This window comes from Chelonoidis abingdonii, chromosome 8, assembly GCF_003597395.2.
Source record: "Chelonoidis abingdonii isolate Lonesome George chromosome 8, CheloAbing_2.0, whole genome shotgun sequence".
Taxonomy (NCBI): Eukaryota; Metazoa; Chordata; order Testudines; family Testudinidae; genus Chelonoidis; species Chelonoidis abingdonii.
Window position 1 is genome coordinate 81,811,617 of NC_133776.1, and position 19,001 is coordinate 81,830,617.

General features: G+C 42.3%; 1 protein-coding gene across 8 annotated transcripts in view; it reads left to right on the forward strand.

The window, feature by feature from the left end:
• OPHN1 (oligophrenin 1) overlaps window positions 1–19,001 on the forward strand; it is a 125,818-nt gene that overhangs the window by 98,416 nt on the left and 8,401 nt on the right. For all 8 annotated transcript variants that reach the window (XM_075068767.1, XM_075068764.1, XM_075068766.1 and 5 more), the window contains 6 exons: window positions 871–945; window positions 7,643–7,727; window positions 8,040–8,098; window positions 9,999–10,104; window positions 11,958–12,117; window positions 17,618–17,765. In XM_075068767.1, coding sequence (XP_074924868.1) covers window positions 871–945; window positions 7,643–7,727; window positions 8,040–8,098; window positions 9,999–10,104; window positions 11,958–12,117; window positions 17,618–17,765 — 633 coding nt within the window. The remainder of the gene's footprint in view (window positions 1–870; window positions 946–7,642; window positions 7,728–8,039; window positions 8,099–9,998; window positions 10,105–11,957; window positions 12,118–17,617; window positions 17,766–19,001) is intronic.

Here is a 19,001-nt window from a genome sequence, read left to right on the forward strand (position 1 = left end):
ACATACACAAGAACCAAAGGTCACCTAATGAAATGAATAGGCAGCAGGTTAAAAACAAACAACACATAGTCAATTTGTGGAGCTCCTTGCCAAGAGATGTGAACACCAAAAGCATAACTGAATTAAAGAAAGAGTTAGATAAATTCATGGAGGATAGGTCCATCAGTGGCTGTTAGCCAAAATGGTCAGGGATGCGAGCCTATACTTTGGTTATCCCTAAACCTCCAACTGCCAGAAGCTTGGACCAGGCAACAGGGGATGGATCATTCAGTAATTTGCCCTGTTCTGTTCATTCACTCTGAAGCATCTGGCACCAGCCACTGTTGGAAGACAGGATACTGGGCTAGATGGACCATTGGTCTGACCCAGTATGGCCGTTCTTATGTTCTTAATGTTTCCAGAAATAGCAAATTTTAAGCAAATATTGCAGAACTTTCCAAAAGAGAATTTCAGATTTGTGATTGAGAGTAATCATCCCTGAAATCTAATTCTCACAGTGGCACTGATATAGTCAAGGAACAGAAATATATTGTGTGATTTTTGTGTCCAGTCAGAACTGCTCCAGTTTTGAAATACTGAATATTTGCAACCAATTATTCAGTTATTAACTACTGAACAAGAACTGTGTGCCGAAGTGATTTGGTGAATCATTTTGCCTAACAAAGTCCAGGTTAACATGAGATATTCATGGGCAATTTTTTGAAAATGATTTCTTCTGCATTATTCACTCAGCTCTTCACGTAAGTGCTGTCAATCTGTTGCAGGCCTGGGGACAGCCTGTGATGTGTTTACTACAGTAGGTGGCGCTGTTTAATATCTACGACCATGAAAGGACACTAGATTAATTCTTTTCTTCATCCTTCTGCGCAGGGATCACTACCGAGGGAGTGTACCGAACAGTTGGCAGCAATATCCAGGTGCAGAAGTTGCTGAATGCCTTCTTTGGTAAGAATAACCAGTTCTTGGATGACGGGACTGTAATTTTTTAGTACTGTGAGACAAGACAAGAAGGACTAGATTCCACAGTGAAATGAACCCTTACATACTGTCAGGTATATAGGGTGACCAGATGTCCTGATTTTTATAGGGACAGTCCTGATTTTTGGGTCTTTTTCTTATACAGGCTCCTATTACCGCCACCCCCGTCCCGATTTTTCACACTTGCTGTCTGGTCACCCGAGGTATAGCCTCCCTCCGCTCTCGCCCTGGTCTTCTCCACCAGTCTTTCTGATGTGTACTTTCCCTTCTTTTCTGACTTCTTCTCCAGCTTAATCTCTCATCTCTCCCTGTAAGCTAAAATGTTGCCAATTTTACCTGCATTTTCAAACTAAGAAGCAAAGATAACAGATAACAGTAAAGTGGAAGTGGACTAGCTTGTGCAGCATGTGATGACCCTGTAGAATGCAAATAGATCCCAAAACAGAGAGACCATTGCTAATTGCCAAACAGACTCTCTTCCCCCATAGATGTTAGGTCCTGATTCTCATTTACATGAAGGTCCCTTTATTACTCTCTAGCAGTGTAAATGGGCCTTAGAGGAAATGAGAATTAGATCAAAGGGCTGAGTCTCCCCCTGTTTACATCAGTTTTATACTAGTGTAATCCACTGGAGTTGCTCCCAATCTATAGCAGTGTGAGAGCAGAATTTGGCCCTAAGTGTGACAAGAATTTTTACTGCTTTTCTAGGTCTTGCTGTTTACAAAGCACTGCACAGTATTATTTTCATTTATAAGATGCACATATTGTCAACTTTTAGGTGAATTTACAATAAACGAGCCACCAAATGCATCCGCTAGCCATTATTAGCACAAACAAAATAACTGCCCGTCCCACAGAACTCCACCCCAAAACATCCTCCACATCCTCAGACAAAGCTGAGTAAACAGAATCCTCGCAGCATGCCGTGAAAGTCAACAACATGGGGCTGTGTTCGGCCGGAAAAGGGGAATGCCCTCCAGAGTCAAGGGCTCTGCTCTGGGAATGTCCTGGTCCCAGACCCTGATGTACAAACTGGTGGACAGTCAGTTCAAGCATTGTAGGACAGAGGTGGAGCTAAGATAGCCAAGATCCAAACCATTCTGGATGGCTTGTCTGGTGGGAAAGACTGCATAAAGCTGGAACACAGGACAAGAGGAGTGTTCCTGGTGAATATCCACGTGACCAGCGTGTAAGCCTCTGACCACTGCCCCCTGAGTAGATACCTAGTATAAATGCACTATTCAAAGGCTGCTGTTATTTTGATTTGTTGTTGTTTGTTGTTTATTTTTATTAAAACAATGGATTGTTTGTTATGTCCTCACATGGTTGAACTGGATTTCCATACAGCTGGAACATCAGATACATCTAGTCACACTTTCCTAATAATTTATGAGGTTGGATGAAGCTTTTAAATATCTCATGTTTTCCAGCATTCCAATAAATAGTTCCGTGTTTTTCCATTCCACACCCTGGGGGTGGTTTCTCTTTTGTAAACTTACACCGGATTGGTTGAACACTTTGTCCTCACTCCTTGTACAGAAATCCTCATTTCGGTCAGAGTGGAAAATCCAGCAGCAAAAAATAATGATATCTAAGAGTGGTGAGCCATTTGGATTTCTCACCCAACCTTTGTTTCTTGTTTAACATAAATCATGTAACTTATATCTCCTAACCTGCCTTCCCCAAAACCAAATCCTTAATTTTATGGTGCCACAGAAATTTTGTGGGCATCCAGGTAACCTGGACATGAGCAAAGTGTACTTTAGCCTTTTCTGCTCTTCATTATCCTCCATGTTTCTGCCTACATGTAGATTCCATGAAGCAGAATTTTTCAGGGAAGCCTAAAGGGGAAGTAACTAGGAGTAATGGGGTGAAACTGAGCAAATGACATTTTAAGTGGAACACGAGGAAATTTATCCAAACACTGAGGTTTGATAGAAAGTTTCGTTTTAGAGGACTTAAGCAGTGGGGCTTCCACTACTTCCCTTTAGAGCAGTAGTGGGCAACCTGTGGCTTGCGTCAGGCCCTTGCCGTGCAAATGTGAACAAGCGCTCTGGCGGCCTGCCAGCGGATTACCCTGACAAGCCGCAGATTGCCCACCACTGGTTCTCAAACTTTTGTACTGGTGATCCCTTTCACATAGCAAGCCTCTGAGTGCGACCCCCCCTTATAAATTAAAAACACTTTTTTTACGTATATATTTAACACCATTATAAATGCAGGAGGCAAAGCGGGATTTGGGTGGGCTGACAGCTCGCGACCCCCCATGTAATAACCTCCTGACCCCCTGAGGAGTCCTGACCCCCCAGTTTGAGAACCCCTGCTTTAAAGGATAGGCCACAAAGCTGTGGAGAACACACAGTACAGAATAATCCTTCATTGGCTAGGGCAGGGGTGGCAACCCCTGGCACGCGGCTCGCCAGGGTAAGTACCCTGGCAGCCCGGGCCAGTTTGTTTACCTACCGTGTCGGCAGGTTCAGCTGATCGCGGCTCCCACTGACCGCGGTTCGCTGTCCCAGGCCAATGGGGCAGCAGGAAGCCACGGCCAGCACATCCCGCGCTGCTTTCTGCTGCCCCCATTGGCCTGGGATAAAATGCTTTTGAGGGAAAAAACCTAAGGATAGTTTTATTAAGATACATTATAGCTCAAAGATATCTCATAATATAATAGGGATTATAAATTCTAATTCTATAGTATGAGACAATATATTCATGTAATATTTAAGAAAAGTTTTGTAAATGAGTTCCAATAGTTCATGGATTAGGGACCCAATCTTATGGGGTTCCAGGGGCTTCTGTATAGATTATTTAGGTTAATCTTTCTATCTACCCAATGGGACTCAGTGCTCAGTCTAGAAGATACTATCAGAGATTCTTAGTTTTGCAGTTCTCAAGCTGGATTTGTGTCTCCAGAGATAAACATGCTTGTTAACAGCAAAAATGGTTTTAAATAAATAAATAATATGTGGAGGTGAGAAATAACAGCCCTCAACCCTATTGTCCCTCTGCAAATTTCTGTACACAGAGTCAATCCCTTACCTCTCTCTAAAAGTGCAAAGTTTCAAAAAGTTCAATGAATAGAAGATTGTTGGTGGCGGAATAGATGCGGATAAGGAGAAGATGTCTGGAGATAAATGTGAGAAGGGAGGGACAGGCAGTAGAAACAAAAGTGAAACTGTTTGAGCAACTTATTCCAAAAGTCTTGAGGTCTTTCAGAGTGTAGCCTTCATTGATTTGAGATCTACCATACCATTCTCTCACTAGAAGGGAAAACCTATAATGGCAGCAGGCCATAAAAGAGACCCAGTTTGGGAATATTTTAATGAAGTTCCTCTACTTGTGGGTAAGACAGACATGTGTGCAAAATGCAAACAGTACATCAAAGAAATGCAAGGCCTGGTTGCCTGAATGAAACAACATCATGAGAAGTATTCCTTCTCATGAGGAAGCTGCACTGAAGATGATGAAAGGAACGTGTCTGAACATGCAGGATCTTCAGGTTGGTAAACTTTTTTATTTCATACTTCTTTCTTAAGGACTGCCTGTCTTCCTTCTGGACTATTCTTGAATTCTCATATTTAAGCAAAAAATATACTTGTTACTCTGTGGTACTATCATTTTAGATGCAGTTGTGATAAAAAATAAATAGCTGAAATAGGCAGATATTCCTTTTACAATTTGAACTTTAAAGTAGTAATGAGTGTCAGTGAATGCAGTGAGTAATACTAGATGAGCAGCATGGTGATAATAATTAAATAACTACATTGACTTATTTTCTTTAGGAGAATCCATCCTCAACATACAGGATTCTCAAGACTATCCACCTTCAAGATCACCATCATTTTCTATAGTTTCAGAGTTATCTGCCGATGATAATGTTTCAGTCAAATCATGTATGTCACATAGCCACAGTATATCACCTGTAGCAAAAAGAAAAAAAAAATCTCCATCATCCAGAAACAACCACAGATAAGTTTTTGATAAGAACCAGCAGATTACAAAAAGAGGTAATTGATGAAAAAATTGCCCGGTTTGTTTATGCAACAAACTCTCCTTTCCGAATGATTGAGAACCCACACTTCATTAACATGGTTCAGTCATTAAGACCAGGATTGTCCACCCAATGGAACAGATTTCGCAGGCAAATTGCTGCATAAAGTGTATGAAAGAGAAATTGAGCAGTGTGCGAAAGGTCTAAAGGGTGAAATTGTTAACCTGAGTATTGATGGATTGAGCAATGTCCACAATGATCCTGTTGTATGTGCTTGTGTGACAACAGAAGAAGGGAATGTCTTCCTTACATCAGGAAAATACATCAGGAAATGCCCATACAGCAGAATACTTACAAGAAGTAGCAGTAAAAGCTCTAACAAACTGTGGGAAAAAAATTCAAATGTCTAGTACGCAGCTTGGTCACAGACAATGCTGCAAATACATCCAAGACAAGAAGAAATTATTTAGAAGAGAGTGAAGAGTCCCAAGCTAATAACATACGGTAGCAGTGTTCATTTGATGCACCTCCTAGCCAAAGACTTCGGTGTTCGAGAAATAAAGGCTAATGTTGTTGAAATTACAAAATACTTCCGTAACAACCACTTTGCAGCAGCTGCTCTGAAAAAAGTGGGAGGAACCAAACTAACTCTCCCACAAGACATGCGATGGAACTCAGTAGTGGACTGCTTTGAGCACTTTATCAAGAACTGGCCTAATCTGATGACAGTTTGTGAACAAAATTATGAAAAAATAGATGGCACTGTCACAGCCAAAGTTCTCAACATTGGACTTAAGAGAAATGTTGAACACTCTGCAGCATGGGCACGGGTCAGTTGCTGGAGGATTCTCTGCAGCTTGAGGTCTTCAAACCACAATTTGAGGACTTCAATAACTCAGACATAGGTTAGGGGTTTGTTACAGTAGTGGATGGGTGAGATTCTGTGGCCTGCATTGTGCAGGAGGTCAGACTAGGTGATCATAATGGTTCCTTCTGACCTTAAAGTCTATGAGTCTATGAGTATCCTGAAGGCTATTTCTGTAGCCTTGAACAAAATGCAGGGAAATAGCTGTTTTAAGGCTGATGCTGTTGAAATTTGGAAGGAACTGAGTGAGATCTTAAAAAGAGAAATATGCAGTGATAGAGTTAAATTAGAAACTTAAAAAAAAACAAATGGATCAAGCACTATCTCCAGCTCATTTTCTTGCAAATATTCTCAATATTTGGTACCAGGGTCAAAGCTTAACTGCTGAAGAAGAGGAGTTGACTATGACATGGACATCCAGCAATTATCTCTCCATAATGCCAACTATAATAAACTTCAGAGCTAAGGGTGAACCATTCAATAAATATATGTTTGCTGATGATGTTTTAAAGAAAGTCACACCAGTGAACTTGTGGAAGTCACTTAAGTGCTTATATTCAGAGACTGTTGATGTGATAATCTCACTTTTAACACCAGTAGCTTCTTCTGCCAGTGTAGAAAGAATATTTTCTCCCTTTGGACTAATTCATTCCAAATTGAGAAATAGTTTCGGAACTGAAAAAGCACGAAAGCTTGTTTTTCTTTTCCAGATTATGAACAAACAGGAAAATGAAGATGAAGATGGCTGAGTTAGCTGCACAAGCCAATATTTTAAATTTCTGATGACCTGGCTGACACAGTCAATTTAATTTTTGTTGTGTTTTTTTTAAAAAAAATATTTCATTTAACTGTTTTGGTTAAAATTGTTTTTAACTAAAGTAAACCTGATTTTAAAAAATGTTTAACTAAATTCAAAAATCCATATGCTTGTTTTGTTAAAATATTATATGTTTGCCATTGAAGAAAAAAATCCAGAATACATAACATTGCTGTTTTAGTTAATTAAAACAATTTAAATGTCTGTCTGGTGATGTTCTCCTCGTAATACAGCATAGCAAGAAAATCCTCCAAATATTAATGATTAACCTGTTGAATTGGAGATAGTTCACCTCCCAATGACTTCATAAATATCTGCTTCAGTTATCTTTGGTAAATGAAATAACCAAACAATCATTCCTTTTCTGATATAACTGTAAAACTAATTTTAAAAGTTTTCAAACTAAATCACTTTAAAAATGTATAATGTGTACCTTTTAAAAATGAAACCTACATCTATCTCTGAGTTGTGGAGAATATGTATGAAGGTTATAATAATCAACAAGAATGCATTTTTATATAGAAATCCATAATTAAATTAAGTCTACCTGACTAGTGATTTAAATCGTGATTTAAATCATTTTGATTTAAGTCAAATCCACCCAGAGTTTTACTACAAAGTAAACTAGGCGAGTTCACCATGGGTGGGAGGTATAGGGCTGGGCCATACCTTGCTACATCTCGGGAAACACTGTCAGTGCTCCACTTAGGACTCTACGGTGCAATAAACGTTGCATATTAGCTGTCTCAGTGTAAAAAACCAAACAAGCATGGCTCTGTGTCAGTGAAGATAAAGCCTCTGTGTCGGCACTGTCACTGTGCTTTACCTGTCCAAGAGGAGTCACCAGTGTCCCTTACATGCTACTGTATCTTCCTCTGCCAGTAGGGCATATCCTGCCAGCGTAAATTTTGTTATTCATTTAAAAAAATCAGGCTTTGTTTGAAAGCTACTTTATTTTGTATTATTTGCCTCTTCCTTTTTCCTCTTCCAGATCCAAAATGTCCAGGGGATGTAGATCTCCAAAACAGCGACTGGGACATCAAGACAATTACCAGCTCATTGAAATTCTACCTCAGGTAACTTCACCACTCATTGTCTTATTTTTGACTCTCCCAGGCGGGGCTGGAACTCTTTGGGCAGAGATGGTGTCTTGTGTTTGAAAAAATGCGTCTGTTGTAATAACCCCATGTGCACTTAGAACACTATGTAAATAAAAGAAATTAGGATTGAGTGCCAGTTGGGCAGCCTCAAGAATCCCTGGGAATTGGAGTGGAAAGTATGACTTTCCTTTCTGTTAGTCTTCCAGCGTAATTGATAACAGAGTTGTAGCTGCTCTTCTGCTCTTTGAGGAATTCAGTGTTGTTTGTTTGTTTGTTTGTTTGTTTCAGGAATCTAGCTGAACCTGTCATGACGTACAGACTCCATAAAGAGCTGGTCTCGGCTGCGAGTAAGTCCCAACAGCTTCAGTACTGATAGGCCCCAGACCCCTCTCGTGCATAAGAATAGCATTGCTCCACTAGCTCAACACTGAGTATGTGTCATGTGTGGCGTTCCAGCTCAAGTGAGACATGTTGTAGCCAGGTGACGAGCATCTTGGCCTTGCAGTGTATGAGATCCAACAGGGGCTGCTGTCATTGCAGCCAGCCACATCCATGTGGGACCTGATAGGGAAGGAAAATCAGATGATTCACTTGCTGGGATGCTAAATCATAAGAGAGTCTCTGTGCATCACTGAATGGCATCTTAGAGTTCAGTACTGCTGTGGGATTTGAGGGTACTCAGCATTTTCAGGATCATGTCCCGTACCCATTTGGGCCATATCTTCAGTGGGAGTAAATTGGCAAAGCTTCAATAGAGCTATGCCAATGTACACCAGCTGAGGAGCTGGCCCATTGTACTTACAATAGAGCCTTACTTCTACTTCCGGTTTCTTAGTTTGTTTGAAGGGATCATTCTAAAAGGATGACTCCATTTCGTCCCCATTGTCCTTTACATTACAGTGTACTTCTGTGTGCCTGGGTTGGGATCCCTTCAGATACGCTTACGGTGGGGCATGGAGTAAGGGATCTTTTAAAATATATGTGTCCGTGGCTATATCAGATGTATAAAAAGCGAATAGGCCCAGTTGTGCTAGCATGAGCATTTCCTGACAGATTTATGTTTTTTTAAATTGTAAATAGAGACATAAAGTGACAGGCCCCAACAGTCATGCAGTGTGTCAGATGTCCCTCTTTGGCGCTGAGATTTGTCCTGGAATGCTGACCCCATAGTACCTTCAAGTATGCAAAATGCATTTTTCTGATGGAGCATTTAGTGCTAAGTAACAGACCAAACTGACAAAGGTCAGGCAAGTAGCATGAGTATGTTAACAGGCCATATCTAAGACTCCTTTAAAACCAGGGTCTTCATCAATCCTGCTAAAATGTCTCTTTGCAAATTATCTTTCATAATTTTAAAGTAACTGCACCCTAATAATTACATCTAGAGCAGAAGTGCAGAGATAGAGAGCCTGGGCACACAGTTACTTAAGCAATTTTCTTAATAAAAGAGACAATGGTGTTTTAAAATGTCCTGTATCTGGGGAAAACACACTGGGCTCAAACCTGAGGTGATGAGCACCTGCAGCTCCATGGAACAGCAGCTTGGCACCTGTTTGGCCCTTAGAAAATTAATGATGTTGCTTCTCGTTCTGCTAAAGAGAAATTCTCCTCCTTCAGATGACTGTGCTCAAACCCAAGAGTTACTAGATTTCTGTCTTATACCAATTCTAGCTGGGTAGATGGAAATATTAACCCCCTCCCTTGCCCTCATTCAGGAACCTCATCTTCTTCATGAAGTTTTCCAGCTATAAAGATCACGCTCTGTTCTGCGTGCATTGTGTATTTAATTGTTCCAGGTTGGTTTGTGCCTTTTGACTGGATGCTTATTAACCCTGTGCATTTTACCCCCTGTACAGTACTAAGTACTAGTGCTGATAACAGTCTCAGCAGAGGGGCCTGAATTGCTTGCTTGGCCCTAGAACTGCTTTTGCTAGATCTGGGTTGAGGTACCTAGGGCCAGAGTGCGAGGGAAGCGGCTGCTCATGCTGTATCGGTTCTGTTCATGCAGCACATTTCACCAGCCCTAAATTCAGTTGAAAAATCCTACTCTGAACCCCTTTTAAGTTTGATTTCACCTCTTTCCACATCACTTCATTTCTCATGATGATAACCTTGCTGCTGTGTAACCTGACTCCTTCCAGGTTGCTCTCATTTGTTCTTGGCAGGCTGGCCCCAGACCTCAGAGAATAACACAGAATTATTTTTTTTTAAGCAGTAGGCAAAAACTTCTCTCTTGTTTCTTTCCAGAGTCTGAGAACCTGGATTACAGGCTGGGAGCCATTCACTCTCTGGTTTATAAACTACCCGAGAAGAATAAAGAGATGTTGGAACTCCTCATACGACACCTGGTCAAGTAAGCAGAATCCAGTAAATATTCCAATTTAACCAGAGAGATTTAAAAAAGGGAGTCAGATAAGCCAGCCTGTTTCTCTCTAGCAAATTAATTAAGCCTTGACAACTATTGTACAGCTGGGAATATACTGCCCAAATTGTGTGCCTATCCCTGTATTTGATATTCCCCTGTCCACCTGCCACTTCCATTCAGTGACTGCTTTATGAGAACCACCAGGTAGAGAATAATTTGTATATGATAATATGGTCTAACAGACCAGAGCTGTAAACCTAGTGTCTGGCCAGCCCAATTAGCAACAACATTATGTCTGGAATTTTGGAGCAGTTTTAAGACCCCTGTTCCCTGGGACTGGAGATTAAGTGCATACTGGATGCACTTCTTGTACTGTGGATTCAACGTGCATTGTCCTTTGAGGAGCATTGGTGCTAGGCACATTAGCCTTCAAGCCCTCCTTAATGTCCAGTTAGGAGCTGATTTTTCTGAGGTGCTGAGCAGCTGTGGCTCAGTTTGACTTCAGCTGGTGTCATGAGCACTCAGCACCAATGAGAATCAGTTCATTGATGGTGAAGGCACTGGAGCTGCTGTTTTCCTGCCCTCATTTCACAGTGAATGTGAGGATGCAAGGGGCAGAACCTGGTATCCTCATCTCACATGGGAGTCCAAGAGAGAGTCAGCTCTTGGCGGTGCTCATTGTGCCAGCCATGCTGAAGCTCTAGGAGAGGGAAAGATGCTGTAGTTCTGCTCTGTAACAGACATAGTTTGGGGTGGGACTGGCCTCCAGATTGAAAGGATGTGCTTTGGCCAAACTGTAAGAGCCACTTCCAACACATGACATTTACAGGGCTGGTTTGGATGGGTAAAACCACACTGGGCAGGGATTTATTTTGCAGCTCCAAAGAGGGATATAGATCTTGGTGCTAGTTGGTCTTAACCCATCTATTTGAGGGGTAAGAAGGCTGGATATATGGTCCTGGTACATCGGGTTGTCGCTAGCCTTTGGCAGACATGATCTTTTTAAAAAAACTTCTCTGCAGAAGGTGCAAGGTTTTCCTCTTTTTAAGTACCATTTACAGTCAGGCTGACACATTATTAATAGTAGCTCTGTTGTTGCCTACACAGAGTTTTGCATTAAGAGCCCTATTCCCTACCTTGTTGATGCTGGCAGAAATCTCATAAATGCAAATAGGAGGTAGGTGGCAGAAGTAAAACTCAGAGCTCAGCACCAGAATATCTCTGCTCCCAGCCCTTGAAGTTCAGACTCTAAATCTATACCTGAATTCTGTGTGGTCTCTTCCTAGATTAGCCTGTAAATCATTCCACAGTTGGTGCTATTCAATGGGGCTGCGTATGGCACTGAAATCTAAACACAGTTACATAAATAGCACTCTGTTTCTTGAAAGCCATGACACTTTCAGAAAAACAATGCCATAGAGATCTCTCTGAAATCTTCTAGAGATTCCATCCTTATATGCAGTTCTTCTTCTTTGGGAATAAATCCCAATGCATGTCTTGGCTAAATAAATCATTCCAAAATAAATGGTTCATTTAACATGCATGTAGCACGGACAGCTAATAATTCCTGGGGTAGTGATCCTTCTAAAAGAGGAGTCAGACATTTGAAGGGATCAAATAACAATGCCAGTACATCACAATCTCAGTCTTTCTGCACTAAAAATGTGCTTGTCGTAGCCAGATATATGTTTTATGACCAGCTTCATGGGCACTGGAAAACTAGTTCTGCTTTAGCAATATGAAGGAAATTGAATTAATTAATTTTGCAATTTTTAAATGGCCTTTCACATTGTCTTCTAATCTCACCTTTTTATTTTATTTTCCTCTGCCCACCTCAACAGCGTGTGTGAGCACAGCAGGGAGAATCTGATGTCCCCATCCAACATGGGGGTTATATTCGGCCCCACTCTTATGCGGGCGCAGGAGGACACGGTCGCTGCCATGATGAATATTAAGTTCCAAAACATTGTGGTTGAGATCCTTATCGAGCACTTTGACAAGGTATGGGACCAGACCTCAAGAGTTTGCCTTGGAAGCTCGCTAGTGCTCTATCAAGTCCTTGTGGATCATCGCGCTGCGTGGTCTGGAGCACTGGCTTCTTTTGCTGGATTCTCCTTATGGTTTTCCTTGTACTATTCAGAGATGCACAAAGTGGAACCAAAAGCTGTAACCATCACATGTTCTTCACAATTTCCTTGGTTACTTCATAAAGTCTTGGTTTTCTTAAGGGGCTGCACTAACTGCTTTAACAGAAGAAACTCCCTGCTGGGAAACTTGCTATATAACTGTACAGTGTGGGAGTAACACAGCTTCCTCTGAAGCAGCTGGTGTAGACTGGGGACGGAAAACCAATCTGTATGGACAATAGGTCTCGCCTGACATGGTCCAAAATAGATCACTGTAGAACTACTCTTAAGTGAAGTCTCTCTTAAGTGACTTCCTAAAGGATCAATAAAAACAAGTTGCCTGTTAGATAACTAAAAATTGAAGAAAGCCACACGTGGTGGCACTTCAAAGTGATCTCTTGTGAGAAGAGCTGCCAGTTGGGGGGAGTGGGGTCGTTAGTGCAAGTTTCAGCATACGCCTGGCATTTTTGAGTTCTGGATAGAGTAATACTTTTCCCATAAAGCTTTAGACAGTGGAACTGGCAGAAGGGACCATCTGCTGATACAGAGTTTCGAAAGAGTTCACGCTATTATTATTTAATTATGAAGGTATTGATAGCAGCTCCATATTTAAAGTTGCGCCAAGATTTTCATATTCATGGGACCTTTATTTAATATTTGTATTAAAGTAGTGGCCAGAAGCCTCAATCAGGACTGGAGCCTCATTATGCCTGGTACTGTATAAAAGCATGTGTTTATATACACACACACAACAGCAAGCTGATGTTGATCATGGCTTTCTCCCTTGTGATGGAATGTAGAATACCCTGCTACCTTATGTGTTAGTGATTTGTCACTAATAATATCTGGTATAAATTTAATCATTTGGTATTTTGAGGGGTGTGGTTTGGAAGAGTATAATTGAGTTTTATAATAAAATGTGAAAACTGATCAGCTACAGTATGCAGTACAAGGTATTAGGGTCAGATTCATTCCTGAATAACAGCACAACTTGGGATGAATTTGGCCTTTTATCTTTACTTCGTGCCCTTGATCACAGAATACTTCACAGAGAGTCTGCCGTACGAGAAGAGGAAAGCTGTGAAGCATGCTTTAAGATAGGTAGTTACTTGCCTTTGAGGAGGATAGAGAGAGAGAGTTCTTGTGAGACAGATCAGCACAAGTGAAAAGTGACCCCCCACACACACACATATACTTCTGGGGAAGGGAGAGTAGGTCACCTGTGAAGGAGCACAGCAGTTGAGCAGGTGGGTGTATGGTCAGAGGTAGAGCAGAGATCAGAAGAGAAGAGTGAGTAGTAGATGGTGGTGCTTGGGGTTGGGGTAGGATGGATGAATCCATGGAGAATTGAGTACCCACAGGACAGTGGGATTTAGAATTTGACAAGAAGCCAGTGAAAATAACACATCTTGGTCTCACTACAGTTCATTGAAACCATTCCCTAGGAAGCTCTTTTAGCTGAACAGCTAGTTGATTATATAAATGCTCAGATTCTGCACTACAATATGGCCTTTCTCTCTCTTCTGTGTTATAGGGCCTGCAGCCCAGATAATGGCCTGCAGAGGGAGCCAGGGAAAATGTATGATTACTCTGCCATCTCCAAGCTCTAGAATGAAATGTTAATTAAGCCAGACTTCCACTTCCTTGCCTGTAATTTCTGCAATGATAAGGTTAAGCTAGTAATATTTTATTAGACTGAGCTTATAACTGCAGCTTCAGTGTCTAAAATATCTTCAGCTGACATATAAGCAAATACTTCAGATGAGTTTGAAGTAGAATAGATATATTATTTATACAGTGCACTATGAAGACTGTAAGGACAAGGAAATTCACTAAGTCAGTTTGGGTAATTATTGCTTCAAGAGCTTAAATTTCCATGCCACAGCTAAATTTAAAAATGTGGTTCCTCTGGAAATAACTCCTGTTGCTGTATGAACTTTAGTGTCTCATGCTGAGATTGGGTCAATATCTTATTTCTGAATTATTTAAATTTGATTTTCATTTCAAAATACACAAAGCAAGCAGGGCTTGTGTCAGCATCTTGGAAAGCTTTGGCCGAGTGCATATTTCAGCAGCACTGCATATTTCAGCAGCTAATAGTGCCAAAGAAACCTCCTTGGCATCAAGGCAAGGGGAACACTCTGGACCTTCGTATTCTAGGAAGGAGAAAAAGTATCGCCATCTGCAAAGAATAGACCCACTGGAATCAGAGTCTGTTAAACGTCAACAGCTGCTTTATGTCACAGGATCTTGAAGGCAAAAGATCCAAAACTAAGAGATTGGAGTTTGGAAGAGATTCCTGAATTCTTGCCCTGAATTCAGAGAGGCAGCTGTGTGTGCATAGAGCTACAGGGCATGGAAGATCGCTCATGCTGAATACAAAGAGAGATGGAAAAAAGCAGGGGCACATGCCCAATCCTAACAAACAGCATTTGTACCAAACTGACTGAGAGTTTGAGAAATAGTTAATGCCACTGAAAATATTACATCCCTTTACTTGCTTGGTCAGTAGAGAGAGATCATGCTCCCTACTGCTCAAGTGCTGGTATTGTAAGTTAGACCTTTGAGAGTCTGATTGCTGAGATGCCTGGGACCCGTCATCACTTTTATACATTCTGCCAGGTCTTCATGACCCAAGAAGATTCAGGAAAACGAAGCTGGAGAGTGTTACACTGTCTCATCCCACTTGCTTGACTTCACAGAATTTCTCTTGGTTTGAAAGAGGAAAGAAATCAGTCTTCTAATAAATCCCCAGCTGCCTGCTTGTACCAGCTTTTGGGTCTGTTTGCACCATCAGAGCAGCACAAAGGTGGTGGAGCAGGGGAAAAAGTGATTATTCTGTCTCAAACATGCATGAATGACCCCCCCCCCCCAAATCCCTGAACAAAAAACAGCAGAACAGGCAGTCCCCACGCAGTGAGAGTCTCCTCTCCAGTGACAATGTGGTTCTGTCTCCAGCCTTCATTCATTTTCTGTTCTTTCTGCTAATGCTGCTATCAAAAGAGTCAGTTATGACATTTTTTACGACTGGAATTCTTGTCCGTGACCAGCAGTGCATTCCACACAGGCCACCTAACTGTCAGATTGTAATGATTTTTGGTCTCTATCAACTCAGGCCAAGTTTAGATCAGTGATCTAAAGGGGAACATCTGTGTATCCCCTTACAGTGTCCCTGGGCCATCCATTCCTGGCCTATACAATAATTGAGCATTTAGGGCCCAATCTAATCCCCTGTAATGTCAGTGGAAAGAATTCAATGGCATTTGGATTGCGGCCTTCATATAGTATTTTACGTCTTCAGAAGCCTGTCCAAAGGTTAATCAATGCTTCTTCAACTGTGAACAAAGCATCTGAATAAATGAAAGCAGCTAAATTAAAACCAGCCCATATCAGAAGTAAGGGCTGGATGACCGGTATGATGGGGAACCAGATTTATTAATCAATGATTGTTTAAGACAAATTAGTAACTGAGTGGCCATGCGTCTGATGGTTTCTTTTGATGCTAATGCGGGGGTTGTTTGAATGATTTCTGCAGAAGATTAAATTAGCTCTTCTCAGCACAACTAGTCATTTCTCATTAACTGTCTGCTTTGAGGCCTGGTTAATATGCCCTGCCATCATGTGCAAAGGCACGTTTTATTAGCATTGTTTTATAGGATTGTCTAGTTTAGCATTTCGCTTTTTGAAGTGGGTGCGTGCAAAGCTGCATAACAGGAAATCTGTCTAGAAAAAAGCCCACACCCAGAGACATAGCAGCCTAGTGAACACAGTCAGTAATGCACAGCTTTCCCCAAAGCTCACTGGTTGTACAGCATCTGACAGATCCTCAGCCCTGCTCCACCACATTTGTGCTGCTCTGATGGGGCAAACAGACCAAAAAGCTGGTACGAGCAGGCAGCCTGGGATTTGTCCAGCACAGGAGAATTCCTGGGTGCTGTAGGACTGTCCATAGCCTGCTCATATGCTATCTAGGGTGGCCAGGTGCCTGGTTTTTGACTGAAAAGTCCAGTCGAAAAGAGGACCTGACAGTGTCCAGTCAGATCTACTGACTGGACACCCAAAGTCTGGTTATTGCAGGCAAGGGAGGAGCGTAGGCAGCAGATCATCATCTGCACCAGTCCCTACTCAGCTGGGGCTGCCTCCTACCTGTGTTGAGCGGCTGCAGCTCCCAGCCCCGGCTCTGCAGGCAAGTCCCTCCTGACCCGGGCTGGGTGGTGGGTGGGAGGGGAAAAGCGGCAAGTAACAAGAAAGAGGAGTGGATGGGGGCAGGGCCTCGGGGAAAGAGGCGAGGAAGAGGCAGGGCGTAGGTGGGGCCTCTGGGAGAAAGAAGCAGGGCACAGGTGGGGCCTTGGGGGGAAGTAAAGGGCAGGGGAGGTTCCAGCACTCCTGCTGCAGTGTCTGGTTTTTAAATATTAACCACTTGGCAGTCCTAATGCTATCTCCTCACCTGGCCTTGGTGTAGAGAGGATGTTGGCAGATACTGGGGAGAAAGGGGGCATGTCTAGAGCATTGCTGCACTCTAGTGATCCCTGGCTCACCTGCCAGCCCCATGGGGACAGAGGAGAGAAGTATTCAGCCAGCATAGTTTAGAGCAACCCTAAACCAGCTCTAAGCTAAGCTGGGGGAAGGGTAAACTTAACACTAGGATTGCTGAGCTGCACCTGGCTCCTTTGCAGCTCCCCCAGTCAACTTACCCAGCGCCTATTGGACCGTTTAGGACTGATCTCTAGATGTGTACTTTATGCCAGTGAGCTGTATTTCCCTTATTACCGGGCTCTTGAGTCACATAGCTTTGGGGTGGAGTCTGTCCTTTGGGAAGAGAATGCATGAATCGTGATCAGCAAAGCTTAAAACATAGCAGGAGCTTTGCAAAAAAATCCAAAGTCGACTCTTTTTGGATTTAAATGATTAATATTGCCTAGTCAATGGTAACAGTAGTAAGAGGTTGTCCTTCTATAACACCTTCCAGTCCTTTACAAATAGTAATAAATACATCCTTACAATACCCCCGTGAGGGAGGGAAATAACATAATCCCAATTTTACATAGGGAAACTGAGGCACAGAGAAGCCAACTGAATTTCCCAGCATCACAGATGCATGTCGGGGTCAGAGTCAAGAATGAAACCCTAGTCTCTTGGCTCCTAGATCTGTGCTTTTAATCCAAGACCATTCTTCCTTCCTGTTCAGAGCTTTGAATCTTGATGTCAAATGTAGCCCATTTGAGGATGTCTTCTAGTTAAAAATCTGTTTGACTGAGGGGCTCAGGGGAAACCCCAGGAGTCTGGCCTGATTAGCCCAGTATAGTGAGTGTCAAATAACAATAGAGCAGAGGATCAACTGAAATCCTGTCCTTCTAAATCCCTCTTCCCTACAGATCTACTCCAGCCCACCTGAGGACAGTGCTGCCCCCCCAGTGCCTCCTCCCAGGGTAGCTGCCCGAAGGCACAAACCCATCACAATTTCCAAGCGCCCGCTGAGGGAAAGACCTGTCTTTTATGGTGGTTCCCTGGAAGAAAATCAAGGTCAGTTCAGCTGTTCACTGATACCACCCCCGTCTCCAGCTCTTACATTTCTCTTGTCGGCACTGACGTTGGATCCCAGCTTCCCACTCACGGGGCAGGGAGGGATTTGAAACTGCAGCAGCAGCAGCATCACTTTTCCAAGGGCATTAAAGTATGGGGTGGGAAGAGGGGTTGTTTGGGGTTTTTGTTTCCCCAAAACAAAGGAGAGTAAATATCTGCATTTAGGCTGCTTCTGATCCAACAGCTCCTAAACTACTTTGGAGCAGAGTTTTCTCATAGCTTGATATTTCAGAGAGCTCAGTTAAACACAGTATTCTTCCATTGGAAAGGGCTCACAGTTCCACAGATAAAAGTGCAGAGTCATGTAACAGATTTGAAAAATAAAAGTATCTTCTCTAGCACAGCGTATGAGATGCAGAGCTAGCGTAGATTCCAGCAGTGCTGAGCCACTGAGCACAGTCAAGCTAAGCAGATCAGTGCTTCCTTCAAGCCCTAGGTTTGACTTACCTTGTACTGACCAAAGCTCGATACCAAGGGAGCTCTTAATGAGCCTGAGCCACTGGCAATTTAAGGTGAATCAAGTGAGGCGCCTCAAGAAAAATAAGAGCAAGGAACTGAGTCATTGCTTAACAAGTCCCGATTAAAGCATTTCTCTGCCAAAACTCTCCTGTTCAATGCTTAACTTTAAGCATTAGAATAGTCCCTTAAAGTTAGTGGACCTACTCAGGTACTTAAGGTTAAACTTGTGCTTAAAGGTTTGCTGAATTAGGACCAGGGTGTTCAGCACCTTGCAGGTCTGAGGCTGTAGTGCAGCCAGTTGCGCTATGGTGCACCCTGTGTAGATCTTTCACACAGCAATGGTGGGGGGGAAGTTGCAAAACTGTGAAAACGTAGTAAAACCATGTCAGGGGATTCACGGGCAAGTGTATTACCAGAAACTACTTTTATTTTTATTTTTTTAAATTGACTAGAAAATTGAAGTCAACAGTGTCCCTCTAAAACTCATAGATTTTAAAAGTACATCAGTAGATTTCCTTTTCTCACTTTAGATTAGTGAAACTGAAATAACATTTCACTATCACTTATTTCTCACCACCAGTGCAAGCTATTTACCTTTTGCACGGCAGTCAATGTGGACCATGAAAGCAGACCAGGCAGTTTTGCTTATTTCTAGTTACTATCACAGAAACTCTGAGTCTGATTTTTCAAAGTTGTTGAGAGCAGTGAGTGCTGAGT